This window comes from Euprymna scolopes, chromosome 17 (assembly GCF_053919585.1).
Source record: "Euprymna scolopes isolate OS-2025 chromosome 17, ASM5391958v1, whole genome shotgun sequence".
Classification (NCBI taxonomy): Eukaryota; Metazoa; Mollusca; class Cephalopoda; order Sepiida; family Sepiolidae; genus Euprymna; species Euprymna scolopes.
The window spans coordinates 128589136-128608303 of record NC_136498.1 but is presented as its reverse complement, the minus strand read 5'-3'; the positions used below and the strand labels follow the sequence as shown (position 1 = coordinate 128608303).

Genomic DNA, 19168 nt, shown 5'->3' with positions numbered 1-19168 from the left:
GAATGTATTTTAGTGGGACCATTACAAGTAAATTTAACGGGGTCATCAATCATAGAAAGGGTTACCAACTTCCATCCCATAATAAAGAAATAAAAATAAATCCAGAAAAAAACGAAACTCAACAAAGAACACGGAATCGTTGAATTACTATTGTTAGTTTAAACTGAACAGAAAAATACAAATAAAACACAATAGCCCAATTACATTTACACATTTATTGTACACTGACAAACATTTAAAGAACAACACAACATAATACGATGGAGACAGTTCAATAAGACTCCCTGGCTGGTGGAATAAGTTCTTAGATCTCACCTCGTGGTGGAAAAAGGTTCTCCTCTCCTTGAGAGGGAAAATCAACACGTCTGCCAGTGGCCAAAGGGAAAAAAACACAAGAGATATATAAGGGGCAGATTACTCCTCCCCGGTGTCCTCTAATTTTTAGTCCCCTACACTATAAAATAAACAGCATTTATTTCTGTGCTTGTGTTATGTTGATTAATCGGACCATTATTCTCATCTGGGGTTTTATTAGCACAACGTTTCAGTCGCTGCAACCTGCGACCTTCTTCGGGTGTTGAAAACATGCTTCTTTTTCTCTACTAAGCAAAAGAGGGTTGGCTTTGCATTACAAGAATTCAAACTGTGGGTTTTAAGGTGGGTTCGTAGATCATAAAGAAGGTTCAATCTTCAGGGGTCACTAAGATTTTTTTTTTTTTTTTTTTACACAGTGGTCACCACTTATCAAGGCCCGGAAGCCACTCAGGGATAAGGGTTATTGCAAGTACATTACGTTAGTGTGGAGATTTGATGAAGTGTTTACTTAAGGGGGCGGTTCATTAGGAATTTGTTAACGTTGCACATCCAAGTTGTAGTCCGGTGGGAAGCAGGCACACGGAACAGAGTTCCACAGGCGTGCAGTTCTAAGAAAGAAGCTTTGTTCATGGAATCCACGTTTTGATTTAGGCACAGATAAAGAGTGGGGGAAATTTTTCACAGTGGATTCAGCTAGACAGGTGTTTTTCGTGAAAAATTGGCGAGGGGGGGGACCAGAGATTAGAGTTCAGACGAGCACCTGCCATGGAAATAACGATAAAACAAGATAGGCTCGCAACATCTCTTCTGTGGGAGAGAGGTTGCAGGGTAGAGAAAAGGGCATCCCCCACTAGGCCACAAAGTCTATTTTGTACTCTGTCAAGGCAGGATAGGCTGTTTTTAGCAGCTCCTGCCCAGATATGGCAGTAGTATTCCATCCTTGGACGTACTTGGCTTTTATATAGGTAGAGAATTGCATCAGTAGTGAGATATCTTTGGAGCGGTAGAAGGATTCCACCATCTTTCCAGCGACCTTGGCAACAGACTTGATGTACGTGTTCCATTTCAGATCAGGAGTAAAGGTCAAACTCAGAAGCTTGTCAAAACATGGGGTCTCTCCCAGACGAGAGCCATCCATCCCAATTGATGCCAGATGGGGATTAGAGCGTTGATGATGTAAGGATAGGAGTTTGGTTTTAGATGCATTAAAGGTAACCAGCCACGTCTTCCCCCACTGGACCACGCGCTCGAGATCAGAGGAGAGAGAATCAGAGAGAACGTTGTCATTTACAGCCTTTGATGTGTTGCCGTAGATGGTCGTATCATCAGCATAGATGTCAATGAATGATTTAAGTATGTGTTTAGGGAGGTCAATTTTTCGGGATATCTATACTAATTGTTAATATTAGTGAAGGGAGGTCAATTTTTCGGGATATCTATACTAATTGTTAATATTAGTGAAAAAAATGTTTTACGAAACAGAAATTGCATTTGAACGCCCCTAATCACAAAATCACAGAAAAAGAAAATATGACATATGCCCTGCCCAAGGGAAGTAACTTCAACAAAAACAAAAAAACTCTTTTTTTCTTATAATAACCCCACTTGCTTTGTTTGTGTGTGTGTGTGTGTGTGTGTGTGTGTGTGTGTGTGTGTGTGTGTGTGTGTGTGTGTGTGTTTTAAATATATACATATAGGTATTGATCCTCTGTTTCGTTAAAAAGAATGGAAAACATTAAAAAAAAAGTCAGTGGGAAAGAACTAAACAGCAACAGCACCTGTTTCTTCCACACACGTCACTAATAAACGGACCTTTTTACACAAGGAACGGACAGGTAGTTTACACCGCTTTAGGATCACGTTTTATTGTTCTTTTGAAAGGCATTTTTTTTTTTTTTTCTGTAAAATTTTCAAACATTTTTGGAATAGTGTTAACCATCTTTTAACTTATATTTTTCAATGTTATTATATATTTTTTTATAAAAAGTGAATTAGTCTCCCCCCCCCCCCAAAAAAAAACAGAAATTGCGTTTATTTATTAAGGAAAAAATCTAACTTTTTTCTGCTTGTTTCTTCGGTTTGTTTTTTTGGTTGTCGTAATAAATTTTGTGGAATGAAAGGTAAGTTTTTTGTTTTTTTTTCTCTCTCTCTTTTTTAAATTCATGTTTTTATTTAAGCAGACTTAAACATTTAAATAAATGTATTTATGTTATATTGAGGATTTTAGCTTTTTTTTTTTTTAAGTTTGCGGTACTTGTGCATTTATTGTACCGCGTTGAAACAATAATATTGTGCTTATTTAAATAAAGGAAAAAGGTACTTGGAACTGGCTCGGCTTTCTCCGGAACATAACTTCAACGGCCGGATTATGCCGAGCGTGAATGATGAAATCATAACAACGTTATGTAAAAGAAAATAGCAAAATGTTAAATGTAGATACAAAAAGAAAAAAGAAAAGAAAAAGAACTACCGTAATACCATAATAATATTATCTACAATAATAATATTATGGTGTTTCTTTATTCAAATAAGGAAAAATATTGAATTTCAAGTAAACTAAATGGTACCTATGTAATTGTCATGTCGCAACTGGTAGCATATCCAAAAATTACAGAAAACGATATGATAAAAAATTAATTAATCATGAAAAAAACATTTGTAAAATCTAGCGATTTGGTTTCCAAATCATCCGATTCGAATTGGAGAGTTAATACGGGACGTTAATTATGTTTTCGAGTTTCGAACATGTAATGCCAAAAATCAGTCAGCTAATTTTCTATTAAAAAAAAAAAATCAAATAGTTAAAAACAAAGTTATTTTTTAAAAATTCTCAAATTGTGTATATACAGTAAGTAACAAAAGTATTTGGTACATTTGTTTTTTTTGTTTTTTTTTTGCCGTATTTTAAAAAAAAATATGAAGTTAATTTGAATGAAATTTACACTCAATCTTTAAACAGATATTATCTGTCTAAAAATGAAAGAGAAATGGAGATATACTTAGTTGACAAATATTTATTAACCAAAAAATCAAATTACCATATTTCACACATTTACTGATATTTAGTTATATATCCTCTCTTCTGCCTTACAACCCCCAAACGCTGTTCATAACTGCCTACTAATTTCTTACAAGCACTTGCTGATAGTTTTAACAATTCTTCTTTGCAAACTTTCTTCAATTTCTTGAAATTCTTGGATGCATCCCTTGATATTCTTGCATGCAGACTAATTTCAAAGTTTTCTACAGGTCTTTGTTGGGATTTAGGTCGGGTGACTAGCTAGGCTACTGTAGAACACTAGTCCCATTATCTGTCAATCATTTCATAGTCTTTTAGCCTTGTGTTTATGATCATTGTCTTGCTGGAAGTTAAAGTCACGGTCCAATCCTAAATCTGCAGCACTGTTGAACATATGTGTTGACAGAATCTTTGTGTATTTTGCTGCATTCATTTACTCTTCCATTATTTTGTAGAGTCGAAGAAAATGAAGGGAGGAAGCGCCCACGTGTCTGCGCGTCATGCCTTACCTTGGAACGCTCCTACGGTGTGCGTACGTGCATGGCCAAAACATGAAAGAAATTCCAAAATGGCGCTGTCCTCAGCTTGTAGATTGTGCGATCATCACTGGGCCCCACGTGACCGTTCTTTGGCTGCTGATTGGCCGAGGACGAACGCCGGAAGGATAAAGGGAGTGTGTTTGGAACATGGGGGGTCTTTTCTATGATCGACGTCAGTGTGATCGTATCGGTGAACTGCTGCAGCTTTAAGAGTACTTTAGCGTGTGTGTGATTTTTTGGGACTTGCTCGTCTGCTGACTTTACAGGACTTTCTTTTCTGCTGATTCTACAGGACCTGCCCTTCTGCAGAACTTGGAACAAAACTTCAAGCCTTTTCTTTCTTTTCACACGTAGTCGCCTAAAAAGGTAGAATCCGACTTACTTGTGAAACGGCTTTAGATTTCTAATCCTCCAGTCCATTTGCAGAAAAGTGGCCCCAAATCATCATACCTCCATTTCCAAAGTTTACGATGACAGTGGTATTAGATGGTTTAGATGTTTTTTCCTCCATGCATGGATGCACATGTTTCCTCCAAAATTTTTGTTTCATCTGACCAAATAACTTTCTTCCAAAAGTCATCCGATTCACATTGATATTTATAAGCAAATTTCAAACGCTCTTTCACATGCCTAGAACTCAACAATGGAGTCTTTCTCGGTGATCTAGAATACAGGCCTGTACGATTCAATGATCTCTTGATTGTGTTCTTGCTTACTGCAAATCCTTCTGAATGGGTCAGAAATGGTTATTTCTTCACGTTACAAGCAATGTCATGAGCAGTAACATCATTTAATTTACATGGCCGACCACATCTAAGGAGATTTTTAGTATTACCAGCAATTGATTTCCACTTTCTCATGAAAGCCAAAACTATACTCACCACCAAATTTAGTTCTGAAGCTATTTTCCTGTACCCTTTCCATCTTTATGATTTGCTAAGATTTCCTGGCACATATCCTTAGTCAGTTCCTTTGTTTTAACCATTTTAAAACAGTAATAAAAGAGGAAACCTGCTCAGTGTCTGAGAGCTGTTTTCAGCTGATCTGTAAGAAGCTGGAACCCTGGAGTGCCTTCTGATTCATTGAAATATTGTAGCAAAATGAAATGACTGCTTAAGAATGAAATTTGACAGTGTGTTAAATACTTTTTCATATGTGTAATTTGACCTTTTTGTTAATTAATATTTGTCAACTAAGTATATCTTCAGTAGCCCTAGATATATCTGATATGGCACGATGGTCTATTCATCAAAATCAGATCATACAGTGTCACTGGACGAATACTTAACATAATTAAACCCTTCTTAAATAAAAGATGAATCCAGGTTGTCCTAAACAGTTGTACATGTAAACATTATGATATAAATGCAGGTGGACCTTTATTATTCCTAATATTCATAAATGACCTCTCTGATAAAATTGTCTCTGAGATGGGTATGTTTGCTGATGACACCACACTCTATAACAGACACAAGGGAAAAGCGAATGAACACATATCTAAAGAAATGGCAGAAACACGAGAGGAAGACCTCCAGTCTGTAGTGGAATGTGGACAAAAATGGATGGTCACATTCAATACTGCCAAGACTAAGCTTGTTTCGTTCAATAATTACAAGAAACCTCACCCACCACCAATAGCTATGGCTAAAGACACATTAGCTGAAAGTACTTCTTTCAAACTCCTTGGCTTAATGTTCACAGGAAACATGAATTGGAACAATTACATTGAGGGTATTGCAAGGCTGCTGCAACAAAATGGGCTCTTTCTACCACTTACGCCTGAAAGTATCCTGTTTCTGTACAAGGCCACCATTCGCCCATGTATAGAGCATTGGTGTCACATTTGGAATGGTGCATCTGCCACTAGTCTCTCACTCCTAGACAAGGTTCAAAAGAGAGTCACCACGCTAATAGGTCCTGAACTGTCATCTAAGCTTTAACCTCTGTCCCACCGACGAATTTTTGCATCCCTCTGCCTGTTCTACAAGTATTCTAATGGTGCATGCTCTGACGAACTACAAACTCTTGTTCCCCCCTTTACATACATATCCTCATCGAACCCGACAAGCAGCAAAGTCCCACCCCTAAACAGTAGAGATCCCTAAATGTAAGAAGGCCTTCTACTCTAAGCCTCTCTTCCCCAGAATTGCTAGAATCTGGAATTCCCTTCCGGATTCCTGCTTTCCCAACTGTACTGACATGCAGAAGTTCAAGTGTAATGTGACCAGACATTTTGCTGCTCAACTCCCTACATAGTATCCCTGCAAGTTATGTCCCTGATAGTAGCCCCTACATCAAAGTGGCATTGTGCCTTGTTTGGGATGAAAATGTAAAAAAAAAAAAAAATTGCTGCATGTTGCACATTTTTAATATATAGATAATATTTTTGAAGATACAGTTTCGGTCTCTTTATGCCATTTTTTTTTTTTTTTTGTAACTCTTTCGCTCTATGTCACAAACTTTGTTGATTGTGTTTTGATGAGGTTTTAATGTGTTTAATGTTGTTTGTTGACGTTTCCATCCATAGCCCTTGAGCCCCTGGATGGGCATAGGCCATCTACAACTTTTTCTGGATGCTTTTGTAGCGACTGAGTTCTTTTTACGGGGTGAGGGTGCTAGCCCCACACCCAACCTTCCCAGAAGGAACATACAGTGCCTAACCTTCCCAAATGGTCACCCATCTGGTACTGGCCAGGCTCAACATTGTTTAATTTCGGTGATCTGGCGAGAACTGGTGTTTCAACATGATTGTGCCGTATATTTGTTGACATTTGCTGTTTATTATTATTTTTCTCCCCTCATTTTAAGTATTTGTTGTTTTGTTCAAGTTCCTTGTTATCTAAGTGACTTGCTTTTGATAGGTATTATTTGTCGTCGTTTGGTATTTCGTATTTCTTATGATAGTATTTTTCTTAAAGTTCTATACTCATGTCTATTAGGTGTAAGAGGTATCCACTTCTCATTAAAGTTATTCATAGTTTCATGTCAGAAGTGTTTGTCACATGTGTTACACGTTGAAGCATGCTGTGAAAGAAAGAAATTTCTATTTTTGCACGTGTATTTCATATAAGAACTTCTTGTTATAAGCAAGTGTTAAGGTGTTGCTACCATTTCCGTTTTCAATGTATTTTCCTTGTTAGATTCAAAAGAATTATTGTTTAGATTTATCTGGATGCTATCGATAATGGATTGTTTGGTAAACCTTAGCTTTAATATTTGTAAGTTATGGTATATGTGACTATATAAGCTACTTCTTCTTCACTAGTTCCAAGGATCAATGTGAAGGTTGTCCTATAGTGGTATGCACAATCTGTGACACCCAGTATGGTAGGATCTTGAATCTACTTCTGCTGCATGTGGAAAGATGTGAAATAAATAAACTTCGATTAGGGGGAGGGGCAAGTTGCCTGAAAACATTGAAACATTTATGTTGTGTTTAATTTCTGTACAGTTGCATTTAGTCCTTGCATTTTGGGGAATAAATTAAAAACTGGTCGCTCTAATAAAATAGACATAAATATCCGTGAAACATAAAGACAAATCACAACGAAACTACAGCAGTAAGAAATGAATGGAATTGGTAAGTTGGATGAAAATAACCATTGTTGAATTTTTCATCGTTACATTCATACAAAGCTCACTTTCATTTCATAATGATTTCACTTGGATTATTTGGATTTGTTGCAATATCTTTGGTGCAATGATGAGGGTACGATTACAAAAAACTGGAGATCTCTATTCATAGACAATAGGAACTGACCAATCAGATGGGACAACACTCTGCTATTAACCATATTGGATCTTTTAGAATTCCTGCACATGATTTTTCGTGTCTTCTATGAATTTACAAGCTTTTACAATTGAAAGTTTCTTTTTATTTGTCTTTTTGTTTGGCACAATATTTCTTTTCTCTTCTAAAACAAAATTGGCTTATTTGGATAAATCTTCTCATATTGGATTTTCTTCTGAAGAAGTGAATTAAATCTAAGGATGTAGTTTGCTCTTATTTTATTAGCCTGATTATTATTTAAGATATGAAAAGATAAAATAAAGAGTTTCATTCGAAATTCTGCACAGATATCCGAGTTTGGCAGATTTCTGAATTTGAGAAGATAAATAGTCGTCCAAATAGTCCCAAAGTATCAATGCTATAAAAAATATTTAAAAACAAGATAAAATAGTCTCATTTGAAATTCTATGCAGATATCTGAGTCTGATAGAAAGATTTCTGAGTTTTAAAAGATAAACCTGGAAAATATTGTAGGTCACTAGGGACTGCCAAAAGTCACCACAGAATTACTCCCTCCCCATATGTAAAACGATGTAAGTTTATTATAAATTAATATTATCAATATAACTTTTGTACCATTTAAAAGAAGAAGGGCAAAATAAACTAGTATTAATTTTTTTTAATTTTTTCGTTGTACAAAACTAATGAAATTGCGAGACGAAAATTGTGTTTACATAATTGGCGCTTTAAAATAACGTTCCCATGTAGTAAGCATTTTGAACGTGAAAACATACCCGTTTTTAATAAATCTAGCAAAAATCAACTAATGGTCAGATTTTCGTGAAATTTTCGATACTTATCCATTTTAGAATCAAATTACATATAAAATGCAGTTTCCATAAAATATACCAGGGAAAATATGTTTTTAGTGCGTGTCCCCCCCCATATTTATTTTTTCGAAATTTGAACAAAAATATATTTAAATCTATCGATATTTCTATTCATTATGAAACATAAGAGTTCAAATAAGTAAAACATATTTATTTAAAAAAAATTTAGATACACATATTGAACAAAAAAATTACCTTGAAGTTGCAATTAAAAAATAATATAAATTTAATATTATTATGCTTTTTTTAAATAGCGTTTTTTCGAATTAATATATACTATAATCAGTTGAATTGCCAAGAAAAAGAAACTTCTTAAAAATTAATTAATTTTTAAAAGATTAAAACGATTAAAATTCCATTATTTCAAAATGTTCCGTTACAACATAGACTTTTAATTAATTGTGTTAAAATTTTTTTTAAATATTAAGTTTTAATATAAACATGACTCTTGTCAGCTATTTTATCGCCAGATTAAAACCAATTTGAAAATATTATTGCACAAATATTAAGCATTTTGTAGCCTCCCCTCATATTTTGTATGTCTCTTTTTACCGGACAAAATATGGAACCCCGTAGGTAACACAGTGAAAATTCAGTAAAACCGTATTTCAGATTTAATATACAAATGTTTATAATATTATTAATCGTTAAACTGTGTAAATCTTAAAACCTAACAAAATTATAACAAAGATTAATTATTAACTACAGTTTGAAAAGGTTAACAAAGGTTTTAAAAAATCATTAAGTCGCTTCTGCTTTTCCATAGTTCGTATAGTTAACACAAATCTGACGTCACGGAAACATGCGGTCCATTTTTCACAATCGTTTGGCAGACCCTAACAACCTACCTTTAAAAACTTTGAGAGGTTTTTGGGTGTGCTGAAAACGAATATCGCATTTTTCACAATCGTTTTGCAGTCTCTATAGGTCACACAGACTGAAACGTTGTAAGAATAGCACCCATGTTGAGAACAGTAGTTCAAATAATCAATCCTTATTAAAATATTTAAAGAAAAAATATGAAAGCACGATATACAATATATTATATCATATTTTGGGGATGACGAAATCAGACAAAACAATTTTTACAAAAAAAGAAAATTATTTGAAAGAAGACAAGAAATTTTATTTAGAAGTATAAGTAGATAATCTCGAGTTATTTTTCTAATAATTTTAATATAACTAAATGAGAATTATATTATTGGAGTTCAATAATATAATTTTAATAAAAATTAGTGAATAGGTGTACATGCAAATAATACAATTTGAATTTAATTTATTTTTATTTGCAGATGTTCCAGCTTGAAGGCTTGATTGGATTGGATTATTCTTTAGGAGTATCTATAAAGAAGAAGTATGTGTTTATATTAGAAGTAAAAGCAAAATTGATACTGAAAAACAAAGTTTTTAGAGTACTAAAGAAAAGTCATTTCTCGTGCTATTCTTTTGAGTAAAATCAAGTTTATATATGAAGACACCGATTTCGGTGGAAGGAGTTTCATTCATATATTTCACGCAGGTCTGTATTTTTTAACAGACAAAAATGTTGTATTTCGAATTATTATTTATTGTCCACTGTTTACTGGTCCATAATCATTCTTATTAATTTGCCATAAAATTATACCAGTTTATAAGAAATGTATTTAATGTTAAGACACAGATTGAGTTTGTGTTCTATTTAGTAAATATGTTAAAACATAATTATCTAATAAAAAATAATTCACAACAATGAAGAAAAATTGACAAGTTGTCCTAGAAATGAGAAAACATTTGTGATAGAAATGTAAAATAATGTGATATATGAGAAAACTTCTGGCATTTCATTGAATATTGTAATGAACTTCCATTTTTGTTTAACTTGGAAAAACAACACACACAACACTAGAGAGCTCAAAATCACTTGCTTGGAATGGATGAGATAATAGGTGAATGCCAGGCATCCGGTAGGATGTCCCATCCCTTGCTAGCACAAAATGATAAACAAAAAGAAAATCTGTATACTTGTAAAATGTGTGTTGTCTTGTTCAAATAAAAAAACTTTGTAGATACAGTAATAGAGTGCAGTGATGGCACATTCTTGTGAAGTGTGTGGATATTCTTGTTCTGAGAATCGACATTTAGTTTCTCATATGAGAACTCACACTGGAGAAAAGCCATATTCTTGTAAAATATGTGAATATTCCTGTTCTCATAAATCAAGTTTAGTTATACATATGAGAAATCACAGTGGAGTGAAGCCATATTCTTGTAAAGTTTGTGGATATTCTTCTTACCAGAAACCAAATCTGGTTTCACATATGAGAACTCACACTGGCGAAAAGCCATATTCTTGTGAAGTGTGTGGCTATTCCTGTTCTCAGAAAGACAATTTAGTTTCCCATATGAGAACTCACACTGGAGAAAAGCCACATTCTTGTGAAGTGTGTGGATCTTCTTTTACTCGGAAATCAAGTTTAATCCAACATATCAGAACACATACTGGAGAAAAACCATATTCTTGTCAGTTATGTGAATATTTTTGTTCCCAGAACAGCAATTTAATTAAACATATGAAAACTCATACGAGAGAAAAACCATATTCTTGTCAAATATGTGGTTCTGCTTTTGCAGAGAAATTAGTTTTAGTTCAACATACGAGAATTCACACTGGGGAAAAACCATATTCTTGTGAATTCTGTGAATATTCCTGTTCTCAGAAACACCAGTTAGTTTCACATATAAAAACCCACACTGGTGAAAAGCCATATTCTTGTAAATTATGCCAATATTCTTGTTCACAGAAAGCACATTTATTGAGACATATGAGAATTCACAGTGGTGAAAAGCCATATTCTTGTGAACTATGTGAATATTGTTGTTCTCATAAATACAATTTAGGTAAACATATGAGAACTCATACTAAAGAAAAGCCATATTCTTGTGAAGTGTGTGGATATTCTAGTTCTTATAAATCAAGATTTGTGAAACATATGAAAACACATGGGGATAAACAGTAAAGATAAGTTTTCAAACATGCAAGAAGATAAAGTATCTCCAGACGTATTACAACCAACCTAATCAAATAACCAAGGAGTCAAGCTGTGTGTATGGTGACATCAAGGCAACGAAGAAGGAAAGAAAACGATTATAAAAAAGAAACGTAGCCCAAGAAGAGTATAAATAGGCGTGTTACACATGTGGTCTGAGAGCGACTGCGAAAGACGAGTCCTAAACCTGGTCTGACAAAGACGGAGTAGAGTTTTGTTAAGCACATTTGAGTACAAGAAGACTTTTGAGCAACAGACAAAGCATAATTCTAGAAGTACCTGTCAAAAAATGTTATTTCAACTGAAAAAAGTGAGTTTCCTCGTCTTTGTTTCCTAGCGACTGCCTGCATATAATGAGTGCTAACATGTAATGACTACGTTACATGTACACAGCTACTACCTCACCAAACACTGTGAATTAATGAATAAAATGTAGGCTTGAATGCAGCAGTGGGTGTTAGATTCCACGAATACTCATGCAGAACCAAAAAAAAAACTACCAACAGCATGTCTCTTGAGGATTTTTGAATTAGTGTAATTCTTGTACTACATCATCGCTGGTGACAAGATATGTTGTCACTGCTATGATCTGGAGTCCAAACCACAATTTATATCCACTTACATAGTTCAGCAAAGAAATTCAAGATGTAGATATCTGTAGACAAAGTGATGTGCACTGTCTTCTGGAACAGGAAAGGCATCACCCTTCTGGATTTCTTTGAATATGGATTATCAACTTTAATCTTAACGTCAAAACATTTACAAAGCTAAAGGTCTGAATTGCCAATGTAAGGCTTGAGTAAAAAAAAATAATTTGCAACATTACAGCACTAATCCACACACAAGTTCAAAGACCATAGAATGTGTGACAAAGTTCAGCTAGATGGTGCTGTCTCACCTGGCAGCGTCAAACTTCAAAGCTCTAAATGATGTGTTACATTATCATGTAATCCTGTAATTGTAGCCATGAAAAAATGGGCCACCTTGGTAGGCACTGACTTTTACAACTGATGTATTAAAGATCTTGTTCATCGCTAGCAAAAAATGCATTAAGAATACTGGTTACTATGTAGAAAAATAAATTCTGGAGCAGAAGAATTCGGTCATTTTAATGGTGCTCCTGTGCTTATAGCTAAATATTTTTTGTTAAAAAATAGGCATTAATTTTGTAATGACCTCGTATTGAGAAAAACTAAACACAATTTTGCGTATTATACAATATTGGAGGAATAAAGAAGCGACAAATACATTAATGGAAAGTAATTGCCTGTATTCTTTAATCCTACATGCTTTAATGTTTAGAACTTTCTAATGTCCATGAAGACATGAGATCATTCTTCTAGAGCCAAATAGCAAACATCACATACAAGGGAAACTATTACTACAAACATAATTATTAAACCAGATTCCACATATTTCTGTCTCACTTTAGATCCACCTGCATTTTCCTCCAAATTAATTTGTTATGATCTCACACCTATAGGTTTGATAACAAAGGATTTTTTTTACCTGAATGAATGTAACACGATATTATTGTCTGCTTGCATTGATTTTAATATAAAATGAGTTCTAATTTTCTACTCTTAAATCCGAGAAATAACTTGACTCTGTTTTGCAACAATACAGTTATTGTTTTTTATGTAAAGAAAACAAAATATGTGCTATGGATATAAATATAAATACACAAATGCAACTAAATCTAAATATATTAACAAAGACTTGTTAATTGATGACATTTGCAGTTGTAGTGTATCGTCATTTGGAATCTGAGATTAGAAATGGCTTTGATGCTTGGAATTAATAGTGTTTGTTTATTTTTATATTATTTATCTGATTTATTTAGTTACTTTTAATTTGGACATTTCTAACAAGTCAAAAAAACAAAAGAGTGAAAAAAATAATATACAACGGTTATTGTTTTTTATATAAAGAAAACAAAAAGATACTATTATTAAAATATGATGAGGAAATGAGATTATAATCGTAATAACTAAATAAAAGTGATTAAAAAGTTCTTGAAAAATATTCAAATTGTTGTTCATTGCACAGAGTCAAATCTTTACCAGTAAAAGAACATTTGTTGTAATTGATTCCGATTTTATTTCATTCATATAACACGCTATTTTCTTGCAAATTATGTGATTCTATCATAACATAAAAGATTCCAGTGTGACAAAATAGTAGTTTAAGTCAATAGAAAGTTTCATCTGAGCATCTACTGTATTAACTGCGACTATAGGTAACAGTAAGATGATTTATATTATATATATATTGCACCAGTAATCATGCACTTCGCGTTTATTCATAAATCCAATTTATTTATCATAGTATTTGGTAGACATGAAAGTTCTTGCAGAATTTTTAATTTTGATTTCAAATGATGTATTTTCAGATAAGTTTTCGTTATAATACCTTTTATTTATATATCATTTTTGAAGAGCATTTTTCGTGAGAAATGCTTAAAAAAACTAAACAATATCAAATACACCTTCAGCAACTTCATCGCCACCGGGACGCAAGAGTTTTAAGTTAATACACTTGTTTTGCGTTGGCAAAAGTGTATTGATTCTTTGGGGCTTATTTTGATGGATAATTTTTTGTTTGAGACAAGACATTTTATTTTGTAATTTTGATAACGACAAAAAGCCATAATACTGGCCAGACACTTAACAAATGTTAAGTGAAATTAGTAGTTCTATGTTAATGAGTCAAAGTTCTATGTTAATGTAACGATAAAACAGACAGGTCTCTTCTGAGAGAAAGAAGTTGCAGGGAAGAGAAAAGGGCATCCCCCACTAGGCTGTGTTCGTCGCCCAGCATATATGCTGCCTCTTTGAGTCGTCTAACTCCTCACTTTTTATTTCATCCGGTCAGTTTTTATTCATTTTACTAATCAGAAAAAAAAAATCATTTGAAAACAAAAATTCACAGACTGTTTCGTTCATAAAAAAACATCCACTATTTGTAAATTCCGAAGCTTTCTCAAATTTGTGCTTCTTCAGAAAATAATATATAACGATGAATCAAAGAAAAATCCATAAAATATATTGCAATGTATTCAGTATATTTAGTTCAATTGTTAATTATTCTGACAACTGGTTGCAGATGATTTTAACAAAAGGTTCAATTATTTCAAGATTACAAATCGAACATGTTATGGACATGCAACTCGAGATGTGCGACTGACCAAACGAACACTTCTCCCTATCCCATGTTATTAGGTAAACGCCAGACAACGCCAGGTGGAAATCAATTGTTTAGTTATCTGTTTATATATTTGTGTATCTATCAGTTTATCTAATTATCTATCTAACAGAGTAGATAACAGATTGAATTGTGGAAAAAGACAAGTTGAGCGAATATGCAGGTGCAGAAAGGGTTAAAGGGTTATGTGACATGTATTAAACTCTGTGACTGATCAGTTTGCACCGGAAGTATCCGCATGGGAATCGGACGTGACGTGTCGGGGATCCTGGTTTGAATAAGCCGAGCTAAGTTTAGTGAGTTGGGTTCGATTATTCGAGGAAGTAAGATGGGTTTAACAGGTCTCCCCTTTAAGGGGGCGACGGTCTCCAAATGGATGCAGAGAAACTCCACAAGTCCAAGATGATCGATTTCACTCTATGCTGCGGAAGACAAGATGCCATGGAGTGAAATAAACCAATATATAAAAACATACATCGTCTTCTGTCTGTCTTGAAACGTTCCCTTTAAACAAAACCCAGCTCCCTAAGACATTGGTGAATTCCCCAGATAGCGGCCAAAAGACAGAAAGCCACGCAGCAACAGGTATCTCGCTATAAATGTACTGTGAATTATATGTAATACACACACACACACACATGAATACTAGACGAGTCACTGGCCGTTAAGACATTTAAGACACGAGGGCAATAGTCCGTTAAATAAGCAGTTAGAAACGCACAGTTAGGTAAGTTAGATAACACACAAAATATACACCAATGTCATCCCCATCAACACATGCACACATCTTCAATTTATCTATAAAACATCATTCATGAGATGAGAACAGTAGTTCGAAAAATACAAATAATACAAATAACCAATCTTCATCTCAAAAATTCAGAAACATAAGAACCGTAGTGTGTTACTTGCTGGGGCATGCAAAGGGGGTGCTATGGGTGCCCAAGCACCTGCCCTTTTTACTCTTGTTTTAAAAGTGTCCCTTTCAAATGAATTTATTATGGGCCTGCGCCCCACCATCACTATATTTTTGCCGTTTTTTTTTTTCACTTGAGCACCTGCTTGGAAAAGTTCTCTGCACGTCACTGGTTATTTGTCATAAACGATTAGTAATTTTAAGAATACGAAATTCCGAAGATGTGCACTGGGAAGCACTAGTTTTATTCTAAGAATTAGTGCATCAATCATCACTTCATTTAGTTTCTTCTGGATTTTATTCCATTTAATTTTCTCTAATTTTCTTTCAAAGATTTTCTATCTATCTATGCCTGAGCATAGTGTACGCGGTTTATGGTCCTATTAGACCCCAGCTCGGTTAAGATAGCTTCTTTGCTAGTTTACTGAGTGTATCTTGTGTTATATATTCGCTGTGGCCGGTAGTCCGATATGCTTTTCAGTCAATATAATTTCTAAAAATCAACTTTTGTCATTGCCTTGATATATAAACTTGGTAACGAAATAAAACAAACACAGCTGGATTATAAATTATTTTGTTTATTCCAATGACAACCTTTTCAATTCAGTATGACATGGTGTGATATCAATGAAGGGGTGTGGATGTTTGTCAGTGAAGAAAATGTGTCAATTTGTCCTTACTCTGTGACCGACTCTCTCTCTCTCTCTCTCTCTCTCTCTCTCTCTCTCTCTCTCTCTCTCTCTCTCTCTATTGTTCGCTTTCTTTTGTGTCAATGTATATAACCATTATTTCATTCAGGAATGTTCAATATTTCCCATTGTCTCTCGTTCTACTTCTTTGACCGAAATTTCTCTCATATATTTCTGGTCAAATTATGTATTTCAATAGACAAGGGTGGAAACCTCGCATTTCTCAAATAGAATTAATTAGCGTATGTGCAACCCATCAAACCCCATCAAATGCCTCTCTACACAGGATCACTTGCGAAATATCAAACAATCTCTCTTTACCGCTCTATTCTTTTAGATTAGAACATCAAGGGTGCAGATAATTTTTATGCCGTTTCCACAAACACGTGGACGTCCCCAAAACATTGACTTTTAAAACACATGCGGTTCAAGTTTTTCAAAACCAACTCAAACCTAAACTGAAAACTATTTAAATACTATTATGACTTTAGATATTTCTGATCGAGTCAAATTTGGTCATGAATTACTTATAGTTAATAAATTATGATCTAGGCACGTTGGATGTAGAAACCTTTCGTCTCAATGAGTAAAGCCAAACCCTACCAAAAAATAGATTTAACCGGGTGTTCAGGAGCCCCCCCCATCTTGACTGCATAATCAGTCATCGAACCCTAGCAAAACAAGACACCAGCCGAAGCAAATCAAATTTTCCTTTCAGTGCAGCTCTCAAACTATTCGAATGTGATTAGACCTTTCACACCTTGCTATTTGATTCATCCACTTAATTCCAGCTCTCCTCTCCAGTTCCGGCTCCCAATCCTGCAGTTTCCAGTTCTTGCGATTCCAGTTCACCTTTGCAGTTCTAGCTTCTTCCTACAGCATCCTGCAACTCCAGCTGCAGCCCACTCATGCAGTTTCCAGTGCCTCGTGCTCCAGCAACTTTTAGCAGCTCCTTCCATTAACACATGCTCCAGTGGCTCCATCTTCTCCCTGCACTAACTCTTCCGATGGTTTCCATTTACGGGCTCCAGTTTCTTGTTTCAGTGTCCAGCAGCATCCGTACTCTGTTTCAGTGCCCATCAACGTCCGGCCTTTTATTCCAGTGACTATCAATGCCAGGATCTAACCTTTCCTGCAATCTCGTTGATCCAGCCCTTGACCACATCCACACAGACCGGACCTAGCTGAAACATCTTATCACACCTCAGAGACGTCCACATCAATCTCTGTTTGACATCACTCCATGCTGTATAGATTCCACATCTCTATTTTCCACATCTCCAGCCTTTTCAGTTGTTCAGCATCCCACATTTATGCCCATCTAGTCTCTACTTCTATCCAGTGCTTTAATCTTCCTGATTCCAGAATCTTCATTACAAGTCATTTTATAGTAACATTTTATTGTAACATTTTATTGTAACAAACAAGGCACATAATTTGCAGAGATACAATGTAGGGAGTTGACGTTGTCTGTTTACATCACACTTGAACTTTTGCATGCCAGTAAAGTCAGAGAAGCAGGAACCCGTAAAGGAATTCCAAAGTCTACCAGTACTAGGAAAGAAACTATTAGAATAGAAGAGTTTCTGGAATCTGGGGATTTTTACAGTAATGCAGAGAGATTTTGCTGCTCGCCGGCTTTTTCGGGGGTATTTACATCGAGCAGGTACAAGGGCTTGTAGTTTATCGGAGCACCCACCATCAAAATGCTTGTAAACAGGCAAAGAGATGAAACATTTCGTCGCTGGGACAGAGGCTGAAGCCTAGCTGACAGTGCGAGACCTATTTAGATTGGCGACTCTCTTTTGAACCGTGTCTAAGAGTGAGAGATTAGTGGCAGGTACACCAGTCCAAATGTGACAACAATACTCCATACATTGGGCGAATGGTGACCTTGTAGAGGTACAGGATACTCTCAGGCGTAAGTAACTTTCTAGTACGGTAAAGAGAGCCCACCTTCGTTGCAGCAGCCTTGGCAATGCTCTTAATGTATCTGTACTAACTCATGTTCTCTGTAAACATTAAGCCTAGAAGTTCGAAAGAAGTACTTTCGGGTAATGTATCTGTTGTGAGTTTAGAGCGCTAGTGCGCATGCGCACCAGATGTTTACAAATAGAACGAAATTGGCGCCTTTTCACAGCTTAGTCGTTCGTTACCGACCATGTTGTTGTACCTGCTGAATTTTATGTTGAATAAAACCTTTCTAATATCTTAAAAGGTCTTTATTTTTCATTACAATTTATTCAACATAAAATTAAAAATTAACAGCAACAATGGATGCTATACTGAGACCTGGTAAATTCGAAGGATCGTCAGATACAACCGCTGACGAATGGAATCATTGGTATCGTACCCTCATCAACTGCATCGACTCTCTCACAGTCGCTCATCCTCAAAATCCTCCGAATAAGTTAAGTATTCTGATTAATTTCATCTCACCGAAGGTCTATTCTCTTATATCTCACTGTTCAACATTCGAGAGGGCTATTAGCATCCTTCAAGCAACCTATGTAAAACCGGTAAATTCTGTGTTTGCTCGTCACCTTCTCGCCACTAGGAAACAAAATCAAGGTGAATCTATTGATCAGTTTCTCCTAAAACTAAAGAATCTTTCTAAGGATTGTAAATTTGAAGATGTTACTGCCTCTTAACATGCGGAGCTAGCGATACAGGTCTCACTTCCTCAACTATTAGGCAGAGATTACTTGAAAGTTTTGAAATTAACCTAGATTATGCCGTAGCAACTGCACGAAGTCTAGAAATGGCCCAACATAATGCAGCAGCTTATGACACATCAATTGTAGCAAAGGCATCTATTCATGCAGATGAATCTGAAAATA

At 35.0% G+C, this 19168-nt stretch overlaps 1 protein-coding gene across 1 annotated transcript; it reads left to right on the top strand.

Moving 5' to 3' along the window:
• The first annotated feature begins 2207 nt into the window (after positions 1–2207).
• LOC145296969 (uncharacterized) lies at positions 2208–13524 on the top strand. The gene is made up of 2 exons (XM_080143198.1): positions 2208–2435; positions 9786–13524. The coding sequence occupies exon 2, from the start codon at positions 10560–10562 to the stop codon at positions 11487–11489; it is 930 nt and encodes a 309-aa protein (XP_079999324.1). The 5' UTR covers positions 2208–2435; positions 9786–10559; the 3' UTR covers positions 11490–13524.
• The last annotated feature ends 5644 nt before the right edge of the window (positions 13525–19168 follow it).